The sequence below is a fragment of the Lacerta agilis genome, chromosome 2 (genome assembly GCF_009819535.1).
Source record: "Lacerta agilis isolate rLacAgi1 chromosome 2, rLacAgi1.pri, whole genome shotgun sequence".
NCBI lineage: Eukaryota > Metazoa > Chordata > Lepidosauria > Squamata > Lacertidae > Lacerta > Lacerta agilis.
In genome coordinates this window covers 68,534,771-68,551,805 of record NC_046313.1, presented here as the reverse complement: position 1 = coordinate 68,551,805, position 17,035 = coordinate 68,534,771, and the positions used below count along the sequence as shown (strand labels likewise).

The following is a 17,035-nucleotide window of genomic DNA, read 5'->3' as shown; positions in this document are numbered from 1 at the left end:
ATTATCGAGCAGAGCTCTTAAAGGTGATGTTCATGGTAGAAAAAAAAATCACATAATGGAATTAATGTGGTAGAACATAGAGCCTGGTCTATTCATGGACGCTGTTGATTAATTAATTCCCACGGTCAAGAGTGTATAACATGGGAGAATGAATTACAAAAGGATCTGTTCTACACTGCCCATAGGGATGTTTTAGCATTTGCAATAACAAATGCTCACTTTAGGTTAAAATCTTTCCTGAAATCTTGAAAATGCTAGTTACCTGTGCAGTCCTTTTTCATTACTGTTCAGGAATCTTGGAACGTTGTGAAATCCAGATATACCACCCTTATACACACTCTGGCTATTTTTTCTGTCTTATTCTACATGCATACATCATTGACCCCTTGCACCTCTTTCCACAAGTCTAGGTTCCCTACTTACCAATAAAGCTGTGCTTCTATCTGGAGTAACACTGAGCTCATGACTGTAATACTAATACAAGTGTCATCATCACTGTGGTCACTACTTGCTTTTTCACACTTTTATGCAGTGGGATGCCTTTAGTATGCCTGAGCTACAGAACTTCCTGCGTATCTTGCAGCGTGAAGAGGAGGAGCATATTCGACAGATCCTGCAGAAATATTCCCATTGCCGCCAAAAGATGCAAGAGGCTCTGGCCACCCGCACACCAGGTTGATGAGGTGCTCAATCCCAGACCCAGCACTCCAGTAAATATAAGATGCCATATACAGAGAAGTGGTGAAGCCAAGAAGACTACGAGTGAAGCGATCCTGCGATTGTGTGGGTTGAATGTATCTCTGGAGGGGCGTAGGGTGGGAAGGGACAACGGGTTTGTGAGACCATGACTGGTGCATGTGTGTGTGCTCTCCATGGAGTGAGTGGTTAATAGAGATGTTGCATGCATGATGCAATGGGATCAGTTGGGGAAGTAAGGAAGTGCCTGTGGGATGTGTTTGAAGATGAAAATTTGAGTAGCCTTGCTACAGCAGCTACTTTCAAAGTGCCAGGGTGCTAATGCCACTTTTATACCTACAGTGTGTCCAAATGAGGTTTATGTGGACTTGGTGTAAAGATCACTTGAGATTTAACATAAGCAAAATAAATCAAAGTGGCCTCAAACTCAGATGTATTCCCAAGAAGGGAGGTGGCCTTAGCAAGCACCTTCCTTCAAAATTCCATTTTTGTATTTCTATCAGAATCAAACTTTGAAGGCCTATGGATTGATCTAATATGTTCAATCATGTCTTTATTTGTCGAGTTTGATACCTGTGGCCATACAAAACAATGAAGAAAAAGTCTGTTGACTCCCATCTCAGGTGGATCTGAATGGGAGTTAAGAGTAATTGAACCAGAATCAAAAAATGCCAAAGGATACTCTGATTAGCAGAACCCAAAGAAAAGGCAGAGATCCTGATTATTTTTCTGATACACAGGAAAGGACATGCAGACCAAAATGCACCATAATTGCAATACAAATAGTATCTAGAAATGATATTTGGACTATGGTTGATTCCACAGAAAAAAGGACTATAAAAACAATACAATAGAGTATTATGGTAAGAGCAGTGATCAAGGACCCCTAAATAATCCATGGAAGAAGGAATAGAGAGACACTTTTTATTGCCCAGACAGAATTTATTTGTTTCTAGTTATTAAAAATCTGAAAACCAGGGATGTAACATCATCAGGATTCAGGTTTCTCTACTGAAGGCAACCATAGCTTTGGCCACCCTCCTTTATATGTTGCAATCTCTCATAGACATGCATGAGAGGCATTGGTGTGTTTGAAAGGCAACCTTGACTTGGGCACAACCTGGCAGGAAATAAAACTGTGTAGTAGTTGAACTTCATTGGTGGAGGGGATTTTTGGACTGCAATAAGTGTTTTTAAATTCCAAAACACTCTGAAACACTCTCCAGACCAGGTATCCAAAGGAAAATGGACCTCCGAGTCTTGGCTGACCCTTCTGGAGAGTAGTTTTTAAAATCAGGACTGTCTGTTATCTGTCTTGAGAATCCAATGGATTAAAAACCTTGGGGGCTCAGGTTATGAATGGCGCTGCTTGTATAAAAATCAATAAAAGATTCAGGGGTGAGAAATGCGTGGTGTAATATGTGTTTGAGAAGTTTTTTTGGGGACAATAAGGTCATTCCACAGTCAATAAACTAGAGAAGTATAAGTGGAAAATGCAGTTCTCCCACTAAGACTGTACTCCTGTTCTGTGCTCCTAACTTTGGCCCTTTGCCACCCATCTCAGATTTCAACAAGGACATCCAACAGTTGGTATGAAATCAAAATATAGATACATGATAGATTAGGGTCAAGTCAGGGTCTACCACAGCTTTGAATTACAGCATCCTAGGTTGGTTTCAGTTTGGTGTAGATGCCAATGAGAGAATATCTAAAATGCAATCCTTATTTTTCAAAACGTTTTCTGTTGCTGATTGCCCCTTCAGATACCCAAACTATATTTCAAAGCAAGCAGTTTCTGTTAAGGTGACTATTAACTCTGGAATTGAAGCAGAATAGGTGACCCCTAAACAGAATGCCTTGCTTAGAACAGAGAGTTGTTGAGCCCTCAAGACCCCACAGGACATCACATGCAGAAGATGTTGATGCAGTTCTGTAAATCCATGTATTTATTGGTTAATAAGCCTTTTATATCTCCCAAAACTGCCTTGGTGCCTGCTTCCAATAATGTTGTCAGGTACATTGGGATCCACGAGCCATTTGTATTTATTTCATTTTGCAGATTTATAAACACTTCATAGCCAAAGGTACAATAAGATAAAATATAAAAAGACACATTCGAAAAACAGTAAAACTTTCTTTTTCATACCTTGCAGTTCAAGCCTAGGCAGGATAATGTACTGTACTTAACAAAGGTCAACTGCAAAACAAAAATCCTGTATGGCTGCTGGCTACCAAAGTGGTCTGCTGAAGCCACAGCAGACTGCACATAAACCCCAGTATATCATAGAGGTTCCCTAAGGACCAGAGACAGTGTCATCTATACCTCAGTGCTGCAAAGGCACATTTTTTCCCCTTGTCAAATTGTGGCCATACAATTCCTCTGTACTTAATGGTTTGCTCTTTGTCAAGCTTGTGGGTTGGGCGCCATCCTGCTGGCAAAATTATTTTTCAGTCCAATAACTTGTGAACTAGATTTTTATAGCCAAAGAATGGGTCATTGTGCCTGTGATTCTCACAAAACACTTCAATACATCTCTGTTTTCAGCAACAGGAAAACGTATGCTGTAAAAGGACTTAAAAGAGGTACCCAGTTCAAGAACAATTCTGAACTGGATTTGTTTGTCCTTACTAGTGATGTCATAGCCAAATCAGGCTATATAGTGTCGTATGAACGTCATAGGAGCCTGCTGGATGAGGCCAATGGCCCACCTCGTCCAGCATCTTCTGACAGTGGCCAACCAGATAGATGGCTGTGAGAAACCCACAAGCAGGATTTCTGCTCAAGAGTACTCTTCCCCTCCTGTGGTTTCCAGCAACTGGTTGGTATTCAAAAGCATTACTGTACTGCTTCCAAAATGACATCCAGTTCATTATGTGGTTCCCATTTCAGGTTGGTTTCCCTGTGTGATCCGTATTATCAAGCTGACAACCCAGTGTAAGAGGGGGAGATGTAAAAGATCAAGGGGGGAAATGCCAGTGAATAGGAATTTGTGCATAATTTAGGGTATGAGGGATACATTCTGCCTCTGAAATACACTTCCGGCCTGAAGATCAAAAGAGGTGAATTTTCAGTGCAGCCCTTATAACTGAGGAGGGAGAGAGAAAAGAAGAAGACAGCTGATAATTTTGCTTACATCTCGGCCTTAAATATATTTTCATGGATGCAGTTTGTATTATTCTGGAAATAGAAATTGGCATAGATATACAATTACTATGGACTTTTAAGTCATTTTTTGCTTCACCTTTCCCCAAACACTGCATTACACTGCACCTGTTCATAAACATGTTAGTTAGAAATAAGTCCCGTTGACTTGAGGTAAGTTTTTTCAGCATTGCAGCATAAAATATATAAAAGTGGTAACAGAAATTGGAAGTGTACCAGTGAGGCCATTGAAGCTACCAATAAGTAGGACTGCAAATTTGGGTATTTCTTTGTTAAAATAATTTAACATAGGTTATCTGAATTTCTTGAATGACAGTTTCTTTTTACCAGAAAGGTAATTTGTTTGGAAACCAGCTCACATACTGATCTCGCTACCTGCATCAGTCTGCTTGTAGCAGCATTTGCATTAATGGCGGCCAGTCATCCTATTGCCACTTGCTTAGGGGTGTGTTGGAACTCTAGTTTTGAGCACTGGATTCTGATGGAAGTATTAACAGGGAGAAATGTGAAGTACTACACTTGGGCAAAAAAAAAATGAAAGGCACAAATACAGGATGGGTGACATCTGGCTTGAGAGCAGTACATGTGAAAAGGATCTAGGAGTTTTGGTAGACCATAAACTTGACATGAGTCAACAGTGTGATGCAGCAGCTAAAAAAGCCAATGCAATTCTGGGCTGCATCAATAGGAGTATAGCATCTAGATCAAGGGAAGTAATAGTACCACTGTATTCCACTCTGGTCAGACCTCACCTGGAATACTGTGTCCAGTTCTGGGCACCACAGTTCAAGGATACTGACAAGCTGGAAGGTGTCCAGAGGAGGGCAACCAAAATGGTCAAAGGCCTGGAAACGATGCCTTATGAGGAACAGCTTAGGGAGCTGGGTATGTTTAGCCTGGAGAAGAGAAGGTTAAGGGATGATATGATAGCCATGTTCAAATATATAAAAGGATGTCATATAGTGGAGGGTGAAAGGTTGTTTTCTGCTGCTCCAGAGAAGCGGACACGGAGCAATGAATTCAAACTACAAGAAAGAAGATTCCACCTAAACATTAGGAAGAACTTCCTGACAGTAAGAGCTGTTCGACAGTGGAATTTGCTGCCAAGGAGTGTGGTGGAGTCTCCTTCTTTGGACGTCTTTAAGCGGAGGCTTGACAGCCATCTGTCAGGAATGCTTTGATGGTGTTTCCTGCTTGGCAGGGGGTTGGACTGGATGGCCCTTGTGGTCTCTTCCAACTCTATGATTCTATTATAGCTGTCGGTCTCATTCGTCCTATTGAGAACATGGATCCTGCTTCCCCCACCCACTCTCGCCCTACACATGCAGCGCTCTCACCTCCACAGGAGAGCGGAAGTTGCGTCACACTGCAGCCCCGCTACAGAGCAGCGCTTTCGACCTTCCTTTGGAAGCGGACTTCCGGAGGCGGCGGACCTGGAAGTTGCGTAGCCGGGAAAGGGGCGGAACTTTCCGGTGCGGGGAAGGTGCCGTTGCCAGCAGCCTCCCCGGAGGCACCGGCAGGCTCCTCTCCCTCCCTCCGCTCCCCTTTCCCGGCCATGCGGCCGCTCTGAGCCATGGGCGCCAGCGGCTCCAAGTCCCGGGGCCTCTGGCCCTTCGGCTCGGGCGGGCCGGGCGGCTCCGAGGGGCCGGGCGGAGACCAGGCTCTGACCCGGGCGCGGGGACTCTGCTCGGCCACCCCTTTCGTCTTCACCCGCCGCGGGTAAGAGCAAAGCCGGTAGCTGCTGCTGCCGAGGGACCGCGGGAAAGGGAGGGAGGGAGGCCGCCCTGACCTGCTCGTAGACCTTGCAGAGGCGGCGGCGGGACTCCATCTCAACCCTCCCCGGTGCTCGTCCGCTTTCCTAGCCCCTGACCCCGGTGCGAGGCAGGGACTCGCCATGCTGGTTCCTTCCCCTTGCATCCGCCTCATCCGAGTCTCTGCCTCATCCAGTGGACGGAGATGCGGCGCTGACCATATGCCAGGGGAAGCGGGTTTTTCTTTCCCGAGGGAGAAGCTCCGCCTGGCGCTTCTGGGGCCGCTTTCTGAAGCCTCCCTTGCGCGATACACCAGGAGCCCATGGGTCCCCAAATCAAGTTCATGTGCCGCTTGCGCTCCCCCCACCCTCAGCGGTGCCCGGAGTCTTCCCCTTGTAGAAAGCCTCGTGGGCGCATGTTACAAGTTCGGTAGTTAAAAGGCTCTGCCGGCCTTAAGCTGGTCTCTTTAGGTTGTGGTGCCCGAGTTTGCTGGGCAAAGAGCGAGATTTTGTTTTCTGCGCGCCATCATGGTGCAAGGAGTTTTCATGGAGGCAGGGGCAATGTTCAGCTACTGAATATTGGCTTCCAGGTAATAGTAACTCCTTGTGCATGCCTCCTGGGTTTATATAAGAACATCTAACGCTCAGCTGATACTGTTTTTATGTAGATGTTGAATTGCAACCTGAAGTATTTGGCAACAACAGACCATTCTGTAAAACCACCTAGGTTGGGGTTTTAAATTTTTTTTTAGAAAGTTTTGGACCAGTTTGTGGGGATAAGCCTAGATTTATAAAGAGCTTGTAAAGTTACTAGCATAAGAAATGTGACAAGAGCTAATACATTCTAGTGGCTGGGAAATAGTGCCTCCATTAGGTCCTTCTGCACTATTGTTCCCTTGCCAGCTCTTAAATTAGTAAATTTTCAGCTGTGCCAGAATGCCTGCCTTCTTCCAAAGTAATGACTGGCATCTGTATTTCCATTCTTGCTAGGCAACTGGCCAGATGTTGAATCGAATGCCTTTGTTGGCAGACTGGCTGCAAAAATTCTATATCACAGAAGCAAAGGTGTCATTTTCATTTTGAGTTGCACATTCTTGCTGTTTTCTCTTTTCTCATCCCCTCTCCAATGTATCCTGAGAATTCGTGTGGATTTTCATACAGTTTGCTATGAATGTGGCAACACAGCAAAGAAAGGAAAAAGTTACTGAATTCTGAATGCTGCTTTGCTGAAGCAGTTGAGTATGTTAGTGAGGAATGTTTAAATTTAGACTTGACAGAATTCCAGTTTTATAAGCTTTGGGCAGTTGTTTAAAAGTGGCAGAAATACTGTTTTAAACATTCAGTAGCTGGTCAGGAGCTGTTGGCATTTATGTAGCAGAAGTGATTATCCAATCCTGTCAGCATCTTACCTCCAAGAAATACTGTATGTTAAGAAATCAATCTCTTATGATTAATTCTAGTTAAATGCCCATTCTGCTTAAATGCAAATATGACACTTTTCTACGCTTTGGTTTTGCCATGATATAAACTTGTTTTAAATCAAATGCTGTCTCCCTGAGGAGATTCTGATACCTTGTCACTTCAGTAGTTCCACCAAGTGTTTTCCTTTTTCTTTTTCTTTTTACTCTTGGCAAAAATTAATAAGGTTTGTAAGGTAATCTTCAATATGTGTCTGCACATACCTTGAAATGTTACTGTGTTAGAGCATCTGCATTGCATGCAGAAGGACCCAGAGTCAATTCCTAAGATCTCCAGGTAGTGCTGGGAAAGATCTCTACCAGAAATCTTGGAAAGTTGATGCAAGTCATTGCAGACAATATTGAGGTAGATGGTCTGACTTGATAGAACACAGCTTTTTATGTTATTACTGTGATGGAATATGATCTCAAGAATTGCCATCTGTTTGATGGGACTGCATTTACTATGAGTTTTGTGAAAAATTTAATTTGTTCTGTGTAAACTATTAGTGCAAGGGTGGGCGACCTGTGGTAATACTGGTTGGGAGAATAGATTGATTAGCAGTAGTATAGTTTCTGCTCCTTTTAGACAACCGTCGCGCAGAATTTCCCCTCACAATTAACCTTCTCCTTACTGTAGTGCAAGGGATGAGGAGCTAGCAAATGGGTGGCAGCAACAGCTGCCAGCTAGCTGGCTTGCTACTAGCTCTCAGCTGCAGATTTGAAAAGCAGCTGCTTTTGCTTCTTCTGTCTGAAGCTTTTTCTAAATGTTTTTCATTTCTTCGCAGCTCTATGTATTACGATGAGGATGGTGACCTTGCCCATGAGTTTTATGAGGAGACAATAGTCACCAAAAATGGGAGAAAGCGTGCCAAGCTGAAAAGAATCCACAAGAACCTGATACCTCAGGTAACACAATCAGAAGTAAAAGGGAGCTGTTGCAAAGTGGTTTCAAGCTAACACTTGAGGATACTGAGCAACAAGAGAGTCTCTGAGTTTATACCAAGGGTAGCTAACCTGCTTCCTTCCAGCTATTTCTAGATTCCCATCAACCCTAGCCAGTGTAACCACTGGTCAGGCATGATGGGAGCCGTAGAGATCTGGAGGCCCACACGTTGGTCATTCCCATGTGATTCCTTTCAATTTTCATAGAAGTGTTTTTCTACCTTGCCAGCTTTATAGTATTGTCTTCTGGAATACTGGATTTGATTGTTTGTGGGGACACTAAGTACCAGCCTTCATCGTGTCCGGCAACAATGGTTGCTTCTGTATTGGCCATCTTGAAATCACTACAGATGCAGTTCTAGGAGTCTTTGTCAACCTTCCCTGGGATTTTTTTTTTAAATGGTGACAAAAACAACCTAATTTTAAAATGCTTGTTCAAGTTCCTGTATTCGGCAACTGTCACATTCTTGAAAGAACATCAGCCACTCTGAATTTCTGTCTTTTGAGCTAGTGATAAAAGACCCAGATGCCTCATTTCTAGAACTGGATTGTAGTAAATATGAGCACTTTCATAACATTCTATATTGGGTTATTGAGGATTTCATAATGAATGATGGGAACATAATAAATATTTCATTATTGTTTTAAATAATTTTATCCTGCTTTTTTGCAACCTCATGGCAGCTTAGATCAAATACATTAGTCATATTGAACCAAGGTAATTTAAGACAAAGCAATCCGGGTTTTTAATAATAAGATTACATATCATGGCATAAATTAGCAGGCATACGATTTGCAACATAGGTGAAATTTGTACCCTGTCTGGATTTAGGAGAAGAGAGAGCAGCTCCATGCTTCCTTAGGGAAGCAGTTCCACAACCTTGGGGCACTAATTCTTAGGATGAATTACTGTACATCCACACCTGTGTAGGTGGCCCAAATACATATTAATACTGCTGTTAGGTACGAATGTTATTCTTGTAAGATCCCTTCATAGTAGTAAACACCCATGACCTAGATCCATGGAACTGTGAACTTATATCAGTGGTCCCAAGAGTTTGAATTTGTGTTTCAAATGGCTTGAGGGGGTGTCTGCTGTTGAAATCAAACATTTCATTGGGTATGACTAAAGTAGCTCGTTGGGTCTCAGCCCATGCTGAAATCATGGGTAGAGTTTGCCTGATCAGTTTACCGTGAGAATGAGGAGGTTAAAAAGGCCTTACTGAACATGAACTGATGTGTTGGGAGGCTTGTAGAGCTGCTTTTGGTTAAAATCATTGCAAAATTCTAGTGACTATAGCTGTGTAAATGAGCAGAGGAGAAAATAACAGCTACTAGTGGATAAGAAAGCTGCAGTTGTAATGGACAGTGTTTTGCATCAACAACAAAAATTCAGATTCCTGGGAGTCACAAGGTTCCCTATGGGAACATAATTTGAGGCAAGGCAGTGCTGCCTCAAATTTCAGTCAGAAAGTAATATGGCTTGTGATGACTTGGTAAAATTGTAGATGCCACTGGTTGGTATATGGTAGAATTTCATGCTGGAAACATGATGTGTAAAGTTCTGTTGGTACTGGGCTCACTTGAATGAAACTCTTAATGGTGATCCAGCACTCGAAAAGAGGAAGATAAAGAAGGCTTGTTCTTCTGTTGTCTGTCCTGTATGTGGACACTGCTTCATTGGAGGTTTTTAAGCAGAAATTGGATGGTCATCTGTCTTGGATGCTGTAGTTGAGATTCCTGCATTGCAGGGGTTTGGACTAGATGACCCTCAGGGTCCCTTCCAACTCTTCAGTTCTATGATTCTGTGCCTATCTCAAGAGCTTCCAACACCTTTTGTTGAGCACTACAATCCCGAAGATAAGGACAAAAGTAACTGTTTGTATAGCAGTAAGTGTAAAATAGTCACCTAAGCATGGGAAGTGTAGACGGTCAGTAATGGCAGTCACAACCTGGGTTTGATTTTGCCTTGACAAAAGGTTACTCTTCTGTCCATCCTGATTGTGGACCCATTGACCAGCTTGATTCTGCCTTGTAGCTAGCACACCAGGGAACATTGTTGGCTATGCATATAGTTCAATGGAAAACACAAGTCTGGTTATCTGGTGCTATTTATAGCCATTAACTATAAAAACCTTCCAGTGGCTACTGTTTCTATAAGCATCATGGGGGGGAGTATTCTTTGCTAATGCTTTTATATTATGGACTTCTAGAGGCTTGCATAACATCTTGCATTTGCCATTTTTCAAATAAAAAAGTAGTGATGAAATATTTTCACTTCTGCGCTGTGGCTCTTAATATTGCTTGTGGCATATAATTCTCTTCAGAAGTGCTGGACCAAGTTTGTCAGATACCACTAATGCATGACCAGTTAGTTTTATGAGGCAGTACTTGGAGGTAGCATACCTTCCAATCAATTTATTGTTGGAAGAATCTGAATGCAGCCAGCATGTCCTAGATTACCACATCTTGACTTAATAAATTGAGATATGAATGAGCATTTGCATGCTTGCACATATCTGCTTTGTTCCTCCCTTCATGCTAGGAGGCAAACGAGCCAGGAGGCCGTTGTTAAACATAGCTTCCTGTAAAATGTCCAAATTGGGAAATGTTTATTAATGGTTTCCAATGAAGCCAACTTTAAACCTTCATCTCCTGACCTATCTGTAAGCTATGTAGCTTTCTGGCTTGTTTGTCTGCTTGTGTATATGGAGGGACAAGGTAGATATATGAAGCTTGTTAGCATCTCCACTTATGAAGCCAAGATGTGATTATCCAAGGTTTTTTACTTGGCCAAATTCATATAAACTCACTTATTATCCTTGTTTTAATCAGGTGAGTTTACTTTCTAGTCCATTGGAAGCTTGACGGATTTCTCTGTTCCATTAGCATTCAGCAAGAATGGAAAACATCTGAATTACTTAGATGGGAGCATGAAAGATGATTGGTGGCAGGTTAAACTGAGTAAATGTCATGATTCCGAGAAGGGGGGGTTAGTAAAAAAAATCTCCCCTGAATGCTTTTCTGTTCAAATCTCTCCTCTCCCGTCTCCCCTGCTGCTGTTTAACCTACAGGACAAAACCTATATAGGGACCTAATAACTTTGCAGTGGGAAGGAGCTTCCGTTGGAAAATGGCATGGTGGGCAAGAGTTGAACATAAATACCTAATAAAGAAAAGAAAAAACCATTAACTCCCTTCTCACAAACGCATTTAAAAGCCCATAGAATGTTTAATTGGCCAAAGGCCTGCTTAAAGAGAAATGTTTCTGCCTGGCGACTGAAGGTATGCATTGATGGTGCCAGGTGAACCTTCCCAGGGATAGCATTCCAAAAATGGGGAGCCACTGCAGAAAAGGCTGCATTCTCATGTTGCTGCCCTCTGAGCCTGTCGTGGAGGGAGCACACAAAGAAAAGCCTCAGGTGATGATTGCAGGGTCCTGGTCAGTTCATATGGAGGGAGGTGGTCCATGAGGTATTGCAATAACTGACCATACATTTCCAACTCATGCTGTTTTCTGATCCTGTATCTCAGTTTGTTCCTATCTAGTTTCTAGGTGAAGTTCTTTCCCATAACCTAACACAAATAGCCCAGTTGCTTTGGTATGGTTTTGGGGCCAGTAGTCATTAAGCGAGGAACTGTATTAACTTGAATGGCACCATGTTCCTTTATTCCACATCATTTTTAGCCTGATTTCCAAGTGGCATCATCTCATCCTTCTCGCATCTTTCTCTTTACAGGGCATAGTGAAACTGGAGCACCCTCGGATACACGTGGACTTCCCTGTTATCATCTGTGAGGTCTGAGCCATGGAGGGCAGTGTGAACTGTCAGTGTGTGCTATCAAGGCACCTTACTTGCCCAGTTTTACTGTACCTCACGTAAACCAAGCTAGGCAGCCACGTCTCCCTTCAGAGTGATGGATCAAGAGCACAGGCGCATGGTTAGCTTTGAAGCTTGTCTGCTAGGATGAGGCGACATCGGCTACGGCACTGACGGCATCATGGGATCGTATAATCAGGAAAAGCATTGGCTAGGGATGTGTGTTGGTAGGACCTTTGTCACGTGAGATGTTTGGCCTTGTTTAGTGACCTGCTCAAAAAAAAAACCCTTACTGAATTGAGTAAAATCCTTTTATCAGCCATTTATTGACATTTAGGTGGAAACAGATTTCAAGTGTCTTGAGACCACAGAGAACCAACCTGCACCTTTTTCTGACCAGGTGGCCTGCTTTCTGAGTTCCCCATCAGTATTCTTTAAATGCTGACAACGAAGTTTCTGTTTATATGCTGTATATGAGAGTAAAGGTGAGCAGTAAGCGTCTTGTGCTTCTCCACCCCTTTCCTGAACGTAACATAACTGAATAATCTAATGCTGTACTGTACTTGGAGGGGTGGAGGATGATGATAACAGAGCTGTACCTAACAGAGTTGTTCAAAGCAGGGTTCCCTATTGAAACAGACTGATGTGCAAGCCTTGCTCCTGCTCCCCCCCCTCTAATATCTTCCTAGTGAGTTGCACTATTTCCTTTGCAGGCAGTGTCTTTTTCAACTTCACTGCTTGGAAAATTCCACTGACTTCTTCCTATGCTATGGCACATCAGTAGAGGCTGTTGGCGGCAGCAGCAACATCTGAGCTTGCAGTTTTCCTGTGGAGCCTTACCAAACAGGCCACCTCTTAGAAGGCGTTTGTCGACAGGTTCTGGTTTCATTCCAAAGTAGACTTCCTTCTTGTGAATCTGCATCTTCTGACTGGGTTGTATTCAACTGGCTTTTCCATGGGAGTATTCCCATTAAAATTAATAGACCATGGTAAATTGGTCATGGTAATTAATTTCAGTGGGTCTACTCTGAGTAAAAGTGGATAGTGCAAGGCAGATTGCCATTTCCCTCTCTCTCAATTAAAACAGAAATAGGTAACACTGTCCTTTTAATCCTTGAGTTTTGCTGTTGGCACTAAGGCAACTTATGTTGTTTTGATCAAAATGTTTACCAACCTGATTGTATGCTTCCCCTGCCCCTTTCCTCCAAAGGAAAAAAGAAACAATAATGTACTGTGATCTTCCTTTGACAGACTCCTTGACGCTCTGGACTGGGCCAGGTATTGCCTGATATGGGAGAATGCAGCACACTTTAAAGGAAGGCTATGTGTTTTGGGAGGGCTCTACCCTTTCCCCCAATGTATGAATGTGAAATGTTTGGTTTGTAGGGCCACTTCCCAAACTTGACTTGAGTATCACTGGTAGCTATATGTGCTGAAGTGGTACACCTGCCTCTCCTTCCCAAGTTTTTGCTTCTAAGATTTAGAGCTACCTGCTGCTGAAAACTGAACAGGCAAAACCCTGTCAGAGGCACTCTTTATCTTTTGAAGACGGTTTCATATGCAATGCCTGCCTGCCTGCCTTTTCTGCCAACTCTCAGAATTTATATAAAGCTTTAAAACCGAATTGTGGGCGAGTTAGCTGTAAGAGTTGGCTCATTGCACAGCATATTTTCCTTCCTGGAGCATGTCATTGCCTTTCTGAGCACTTCAGGCATTTGCTACCTCAGTGTTTAGTTTAAATTTGCTGGTGCAAAGCTGTGCCTGCCAGCAGGATCAATAAGTTTGTGTCATGTGTGTCATCTCTGCACCTACATGGGAATCCTTTTTAAGCACTACGAACCAGGTTAGAAGCAGTGTGGAGTGGCAATGTTGACTGAGCTCTCTATTCAGTGACTGTCACATTTGCCTCGCTGTCACCCTTTCAGCTGTATGTCTAGGGTTGTATGTTAGGATTGTTCCTTAGTGCACGGTGGCTTCCTGAGTTGCACTGCTCTTCCATGCAGAACTTGTGTATTACTATACAAGTGTAGAACTATACAGTTAACCATGAAAGGGTAAGACCATAAAAGGGTTGGCATTGGCCCCGTGTCATATTTCCATCCTCCATCTTCATGTGTTGCTTATATTTTGGTTGAATCTCATTTGGGTAATGATGGGAATCTGGCATCTTTATCCTTCATTTGGAAAGGAAGTGTCCACTACTAAAACAAGAGCAACCCGGGGGTGGAGGTGTGGTTGCAACACTCATTGGAAAGCAAAACTCTGTCTCTGCATTATTGTGCTTAAAGAGTTGCAGGCTGAAATCAGTGGGAGGAGACTTCCTTATTCTTGAACAGTATAGTTGACAACAGATATCAAGCCTGCCATTTAGAAGTTTTGCCCCACAGCTATTTCAGAAGAAGCACTTTGCTGTATGTGAGGGTTGTTTGTTGCATCTTCACACTAGAGAGTTTTCTCTGTTACATGGGACTTGATAAAGTCATGAGAGATACTGGGAGTGAAAGGCTCAGTGGTGACACCCTTTGCAATTCCCTAAAATACCCAATTTATGTTCTTTCATTAGCTGTCTTGGTTTTGAGCAAGCAAATACCTTGTGGTCAGAAAAGTACTGTGCAATGTTGGCTTTCATTCCCCCCCCCCTCCCCACTTCTAGTGCTTATATCCATCCTGCTGGGAACCTCCCTCCTACTGGAACCTAAACGGAGCCTGTACCCAGAGAAAGCTTCATTTCTGCATAGCTTGAAATTTCTCCTAAGATGTAGCAGACTCCCTGGAGCTACCAGCAGCTGCTTTCAATCCATTTCTCTAAAAGGCTGGCTTGCCCACTGAGACTGTAGCTGTGCAGTTAAGACTTCCTGGATTTTATAATCCTACCAATGCTGTCCCTCTCATTGTGCTTTCTGGCAGCCCCATTCCTCTTGAGAGTGGCAGCTGTTGTCAGGCTCGGGGAAGACGGCTTTATACAGGATGCTGATAATGTGAAAGTTGGTGTAAATAAAATATATATATTATCACTATTGTTGGAACAAGCAAAAAGTTCTATTTCCTTTTTTATTACTCTTCTGTGCATATGTGGTTGTGTAGAAGACCTGAACCCACTAGCACTACACTTCCTGCTCCTATAGCATACAGATAGGAACCCTGAAGGCAAATGTGTAAAATATTTATCGTTTGTTTCTCTGCCTTGAAGTGCATTTGTTGAATTTTGTTAAATTTCAATAAAATTATTTGTAAGTCCCAGAACTTTACTTGCTGTTTCTGATTATCAGTTGGTAGCGGATCATCACCCGTTAAAATGAAGGGACTGGTAGGCCCTGTTGATTCTAAATGAAAGTAAATCTCTTCTGTCTTTGTGCTGCTCTGCTAAGCAAGCTACCTTAAGGCACCCTGCTAATCTTGCCTGATGCTTGACCTTATTTTTCTGAAAACCAGCATTCTTAAATGGTTAGGTTTGTGGCTTGTGGCCTAAATGCATTTCAGACTATGCACTGATTTTTCTAACATTGTCTCTTGACTGTTTTGGAGGTTAAGTTCAAGACATTGATTTATGCTTAGAACTCAATTGGTAAATAGAAAGGCAGCTGTAGCTTAGTCCTCCTACAGCATCTCTGCAAATTTAAGCTTATCTCCTTATCAAGCTTTACACAACTGTGCTGCCATTGCATAAGGCTGCAAAGCCAAGTGCAGCTGCTCCTACTCTCATTACAAATACAAACGTCCACCTACAGCAGTGTTTTTCAACCTTTTTTGGGCAAAGGCACACTTGTTTCATGAAAAAAATCACGAGGCGCACCACCATTAGAAAATGTTAAAAAAATTAACTCTGTGCCTATATTGACTATATATAAAGTAATTCTCTCTCTTTTCCCACGGCACACCAGGCAACATCTCGCGGCACACTAGTGTGCCGCGGAACAGTGGTTGAAAAACACTGACCTACAGTACTTCCATTTGGAGTAAAGGTAAAGGGACCCCTGACCGTTAGGTCCAGTCGCAGATGACGCTGGGGTTGCAGTGCTCATCTCGCTTTATTGGCCGAGGGAGCCGGCGTACAGCTTCCAGGTCATGTGGCCAGCATGACTAAGCTGCTTCTGGCGAATCAGAGCAACACACGGAAATGCTGTTTACCTTCCCGCCGAGTGGTACCTATTTATCTACTTGCACTTTGTGCTTTCAAACTGCTTGGTTGTCAGGAGCAGGGACCGAGCAACGGGAGCTCACCCCGTCGCGGGGATTCGAACCACCGACCTAATCGGCAAGCCCTAGGCTCTGTGGTTTAACCCACAGCACCACCCGCCACCTACAGTACTTCCATTTGGAGTACTGATGGGCAAATCAGTCTTATTTCTGGTGTCTCAATTTTTCACCTGTAAACCCATTCTAAATCTGCAAATCTGTGACTGTAACTCCAAAAATTCATTTTAAAATGTTTTTATCTCAATGTACACATTTCTGAATGTATTTACTCTTAAAATATATATTTTTAACACATTTTTGTACATTTCTTGAGTTGAGAACTGTATCACAGAGAAATGGGAAATCTGAAGGGATAATTATGTTCTGATAAGTGTGTTTGTGAGGTGCAAATTAGGCCAGTTTGCTTAAAAATGAGGACCAAACAATTTTCCTTCCCTGACTTGGAGTAACTAATTACTAATCACGGTTGGAATGATTTTCTATAGCAAGCAAATATTATCAATTGATTATACCTTAAACACTGATTAATTGAAGTCCATTCACAAACCTTGGCTATCACTTGTTGATTGCTGCAGTCTGCTGTTGCTCTCAATGGTTTGCAGAAAATTGAGTCTCACCACCCAAAATAAAGTAACTTGTCAACCTAAACAGTTCATAGATATATCTGTCTATTTGATCCAAACTTTTCTGTAGGATGTAATGGTAGGCACACAGTAAAAAAGAGTTATGTGACAAGTATGTAGATTAGAGTCTAGTAGTCTACAAAAGCTTATGTCACAATAAAGCTGTTAGTCTTTAAGATGCCACAGGATTCTTTGTGTTTCAAGCTTCCTTCTGGAAGTTCTTAGGCACACAGTATATGCAATATACTGTAATCAATATGATCTGTTGAAATATGGAGGCAATCTTATTTTTGATGGAATTCAAAGAGATTATCTGGTTTCAAGGTCTTTCAATCTACTGCTGTAGATGGTAATTGCTTGGAATTGTAATATGTGGACAAATTC

General features: G+C 42.6%; 2 protein-coding genes across 4 annotated transcripts in view; both read left to right on the top strand.

Moving 5' to 3' along the window:
• RASSF1 (Ras association domain family member 1) overlaps window positions 1–2,102 on the top strand; it is a 38,541-nt gene extending 36,439 nt beyond the window's left edge. For all 3 annotated transcript variants that reach the window (XM_033140605.1, XM_033140606.1, XM_033140607.1), the window contains one exon: window positions 533–2,102. In XM_033140605.1, coding sequence (XP_032996496.1) covers window positions 533–679 — 147 coding nt within the window. In that variant the 3' untranslated portion in view covers window positions 680–2,102. The remainder of the gene's footprint in view (window positions 1–532) is intronic.
• Window positions 2,103–5,295: 3,193 nt separating this feature from the next.
• On the top strand, window positions 5,296–15,079 carry TUSC2 (tumor suppressor 2, mitochondrial calcium regulator). The gene is made up of 3 exons (XM_033140604.1): window positions 5,296–5,578; window positions 7,855–7,975; window positions 11,751–15,079. Exons 1-3 carry the CDS (start codon window positions 5,433–5,435, stop codon window positions 11,814–11,816), a joined length of 333 nt encoding a protein of 110 aa, XP_032996495.1. The 5' UTR covers window positions 5,296–5,432; the 3' UTR covers window positions 11,817–15,079.
• Window positions 15,080–17,035: the final 1,956 nt, after the last annotated feature.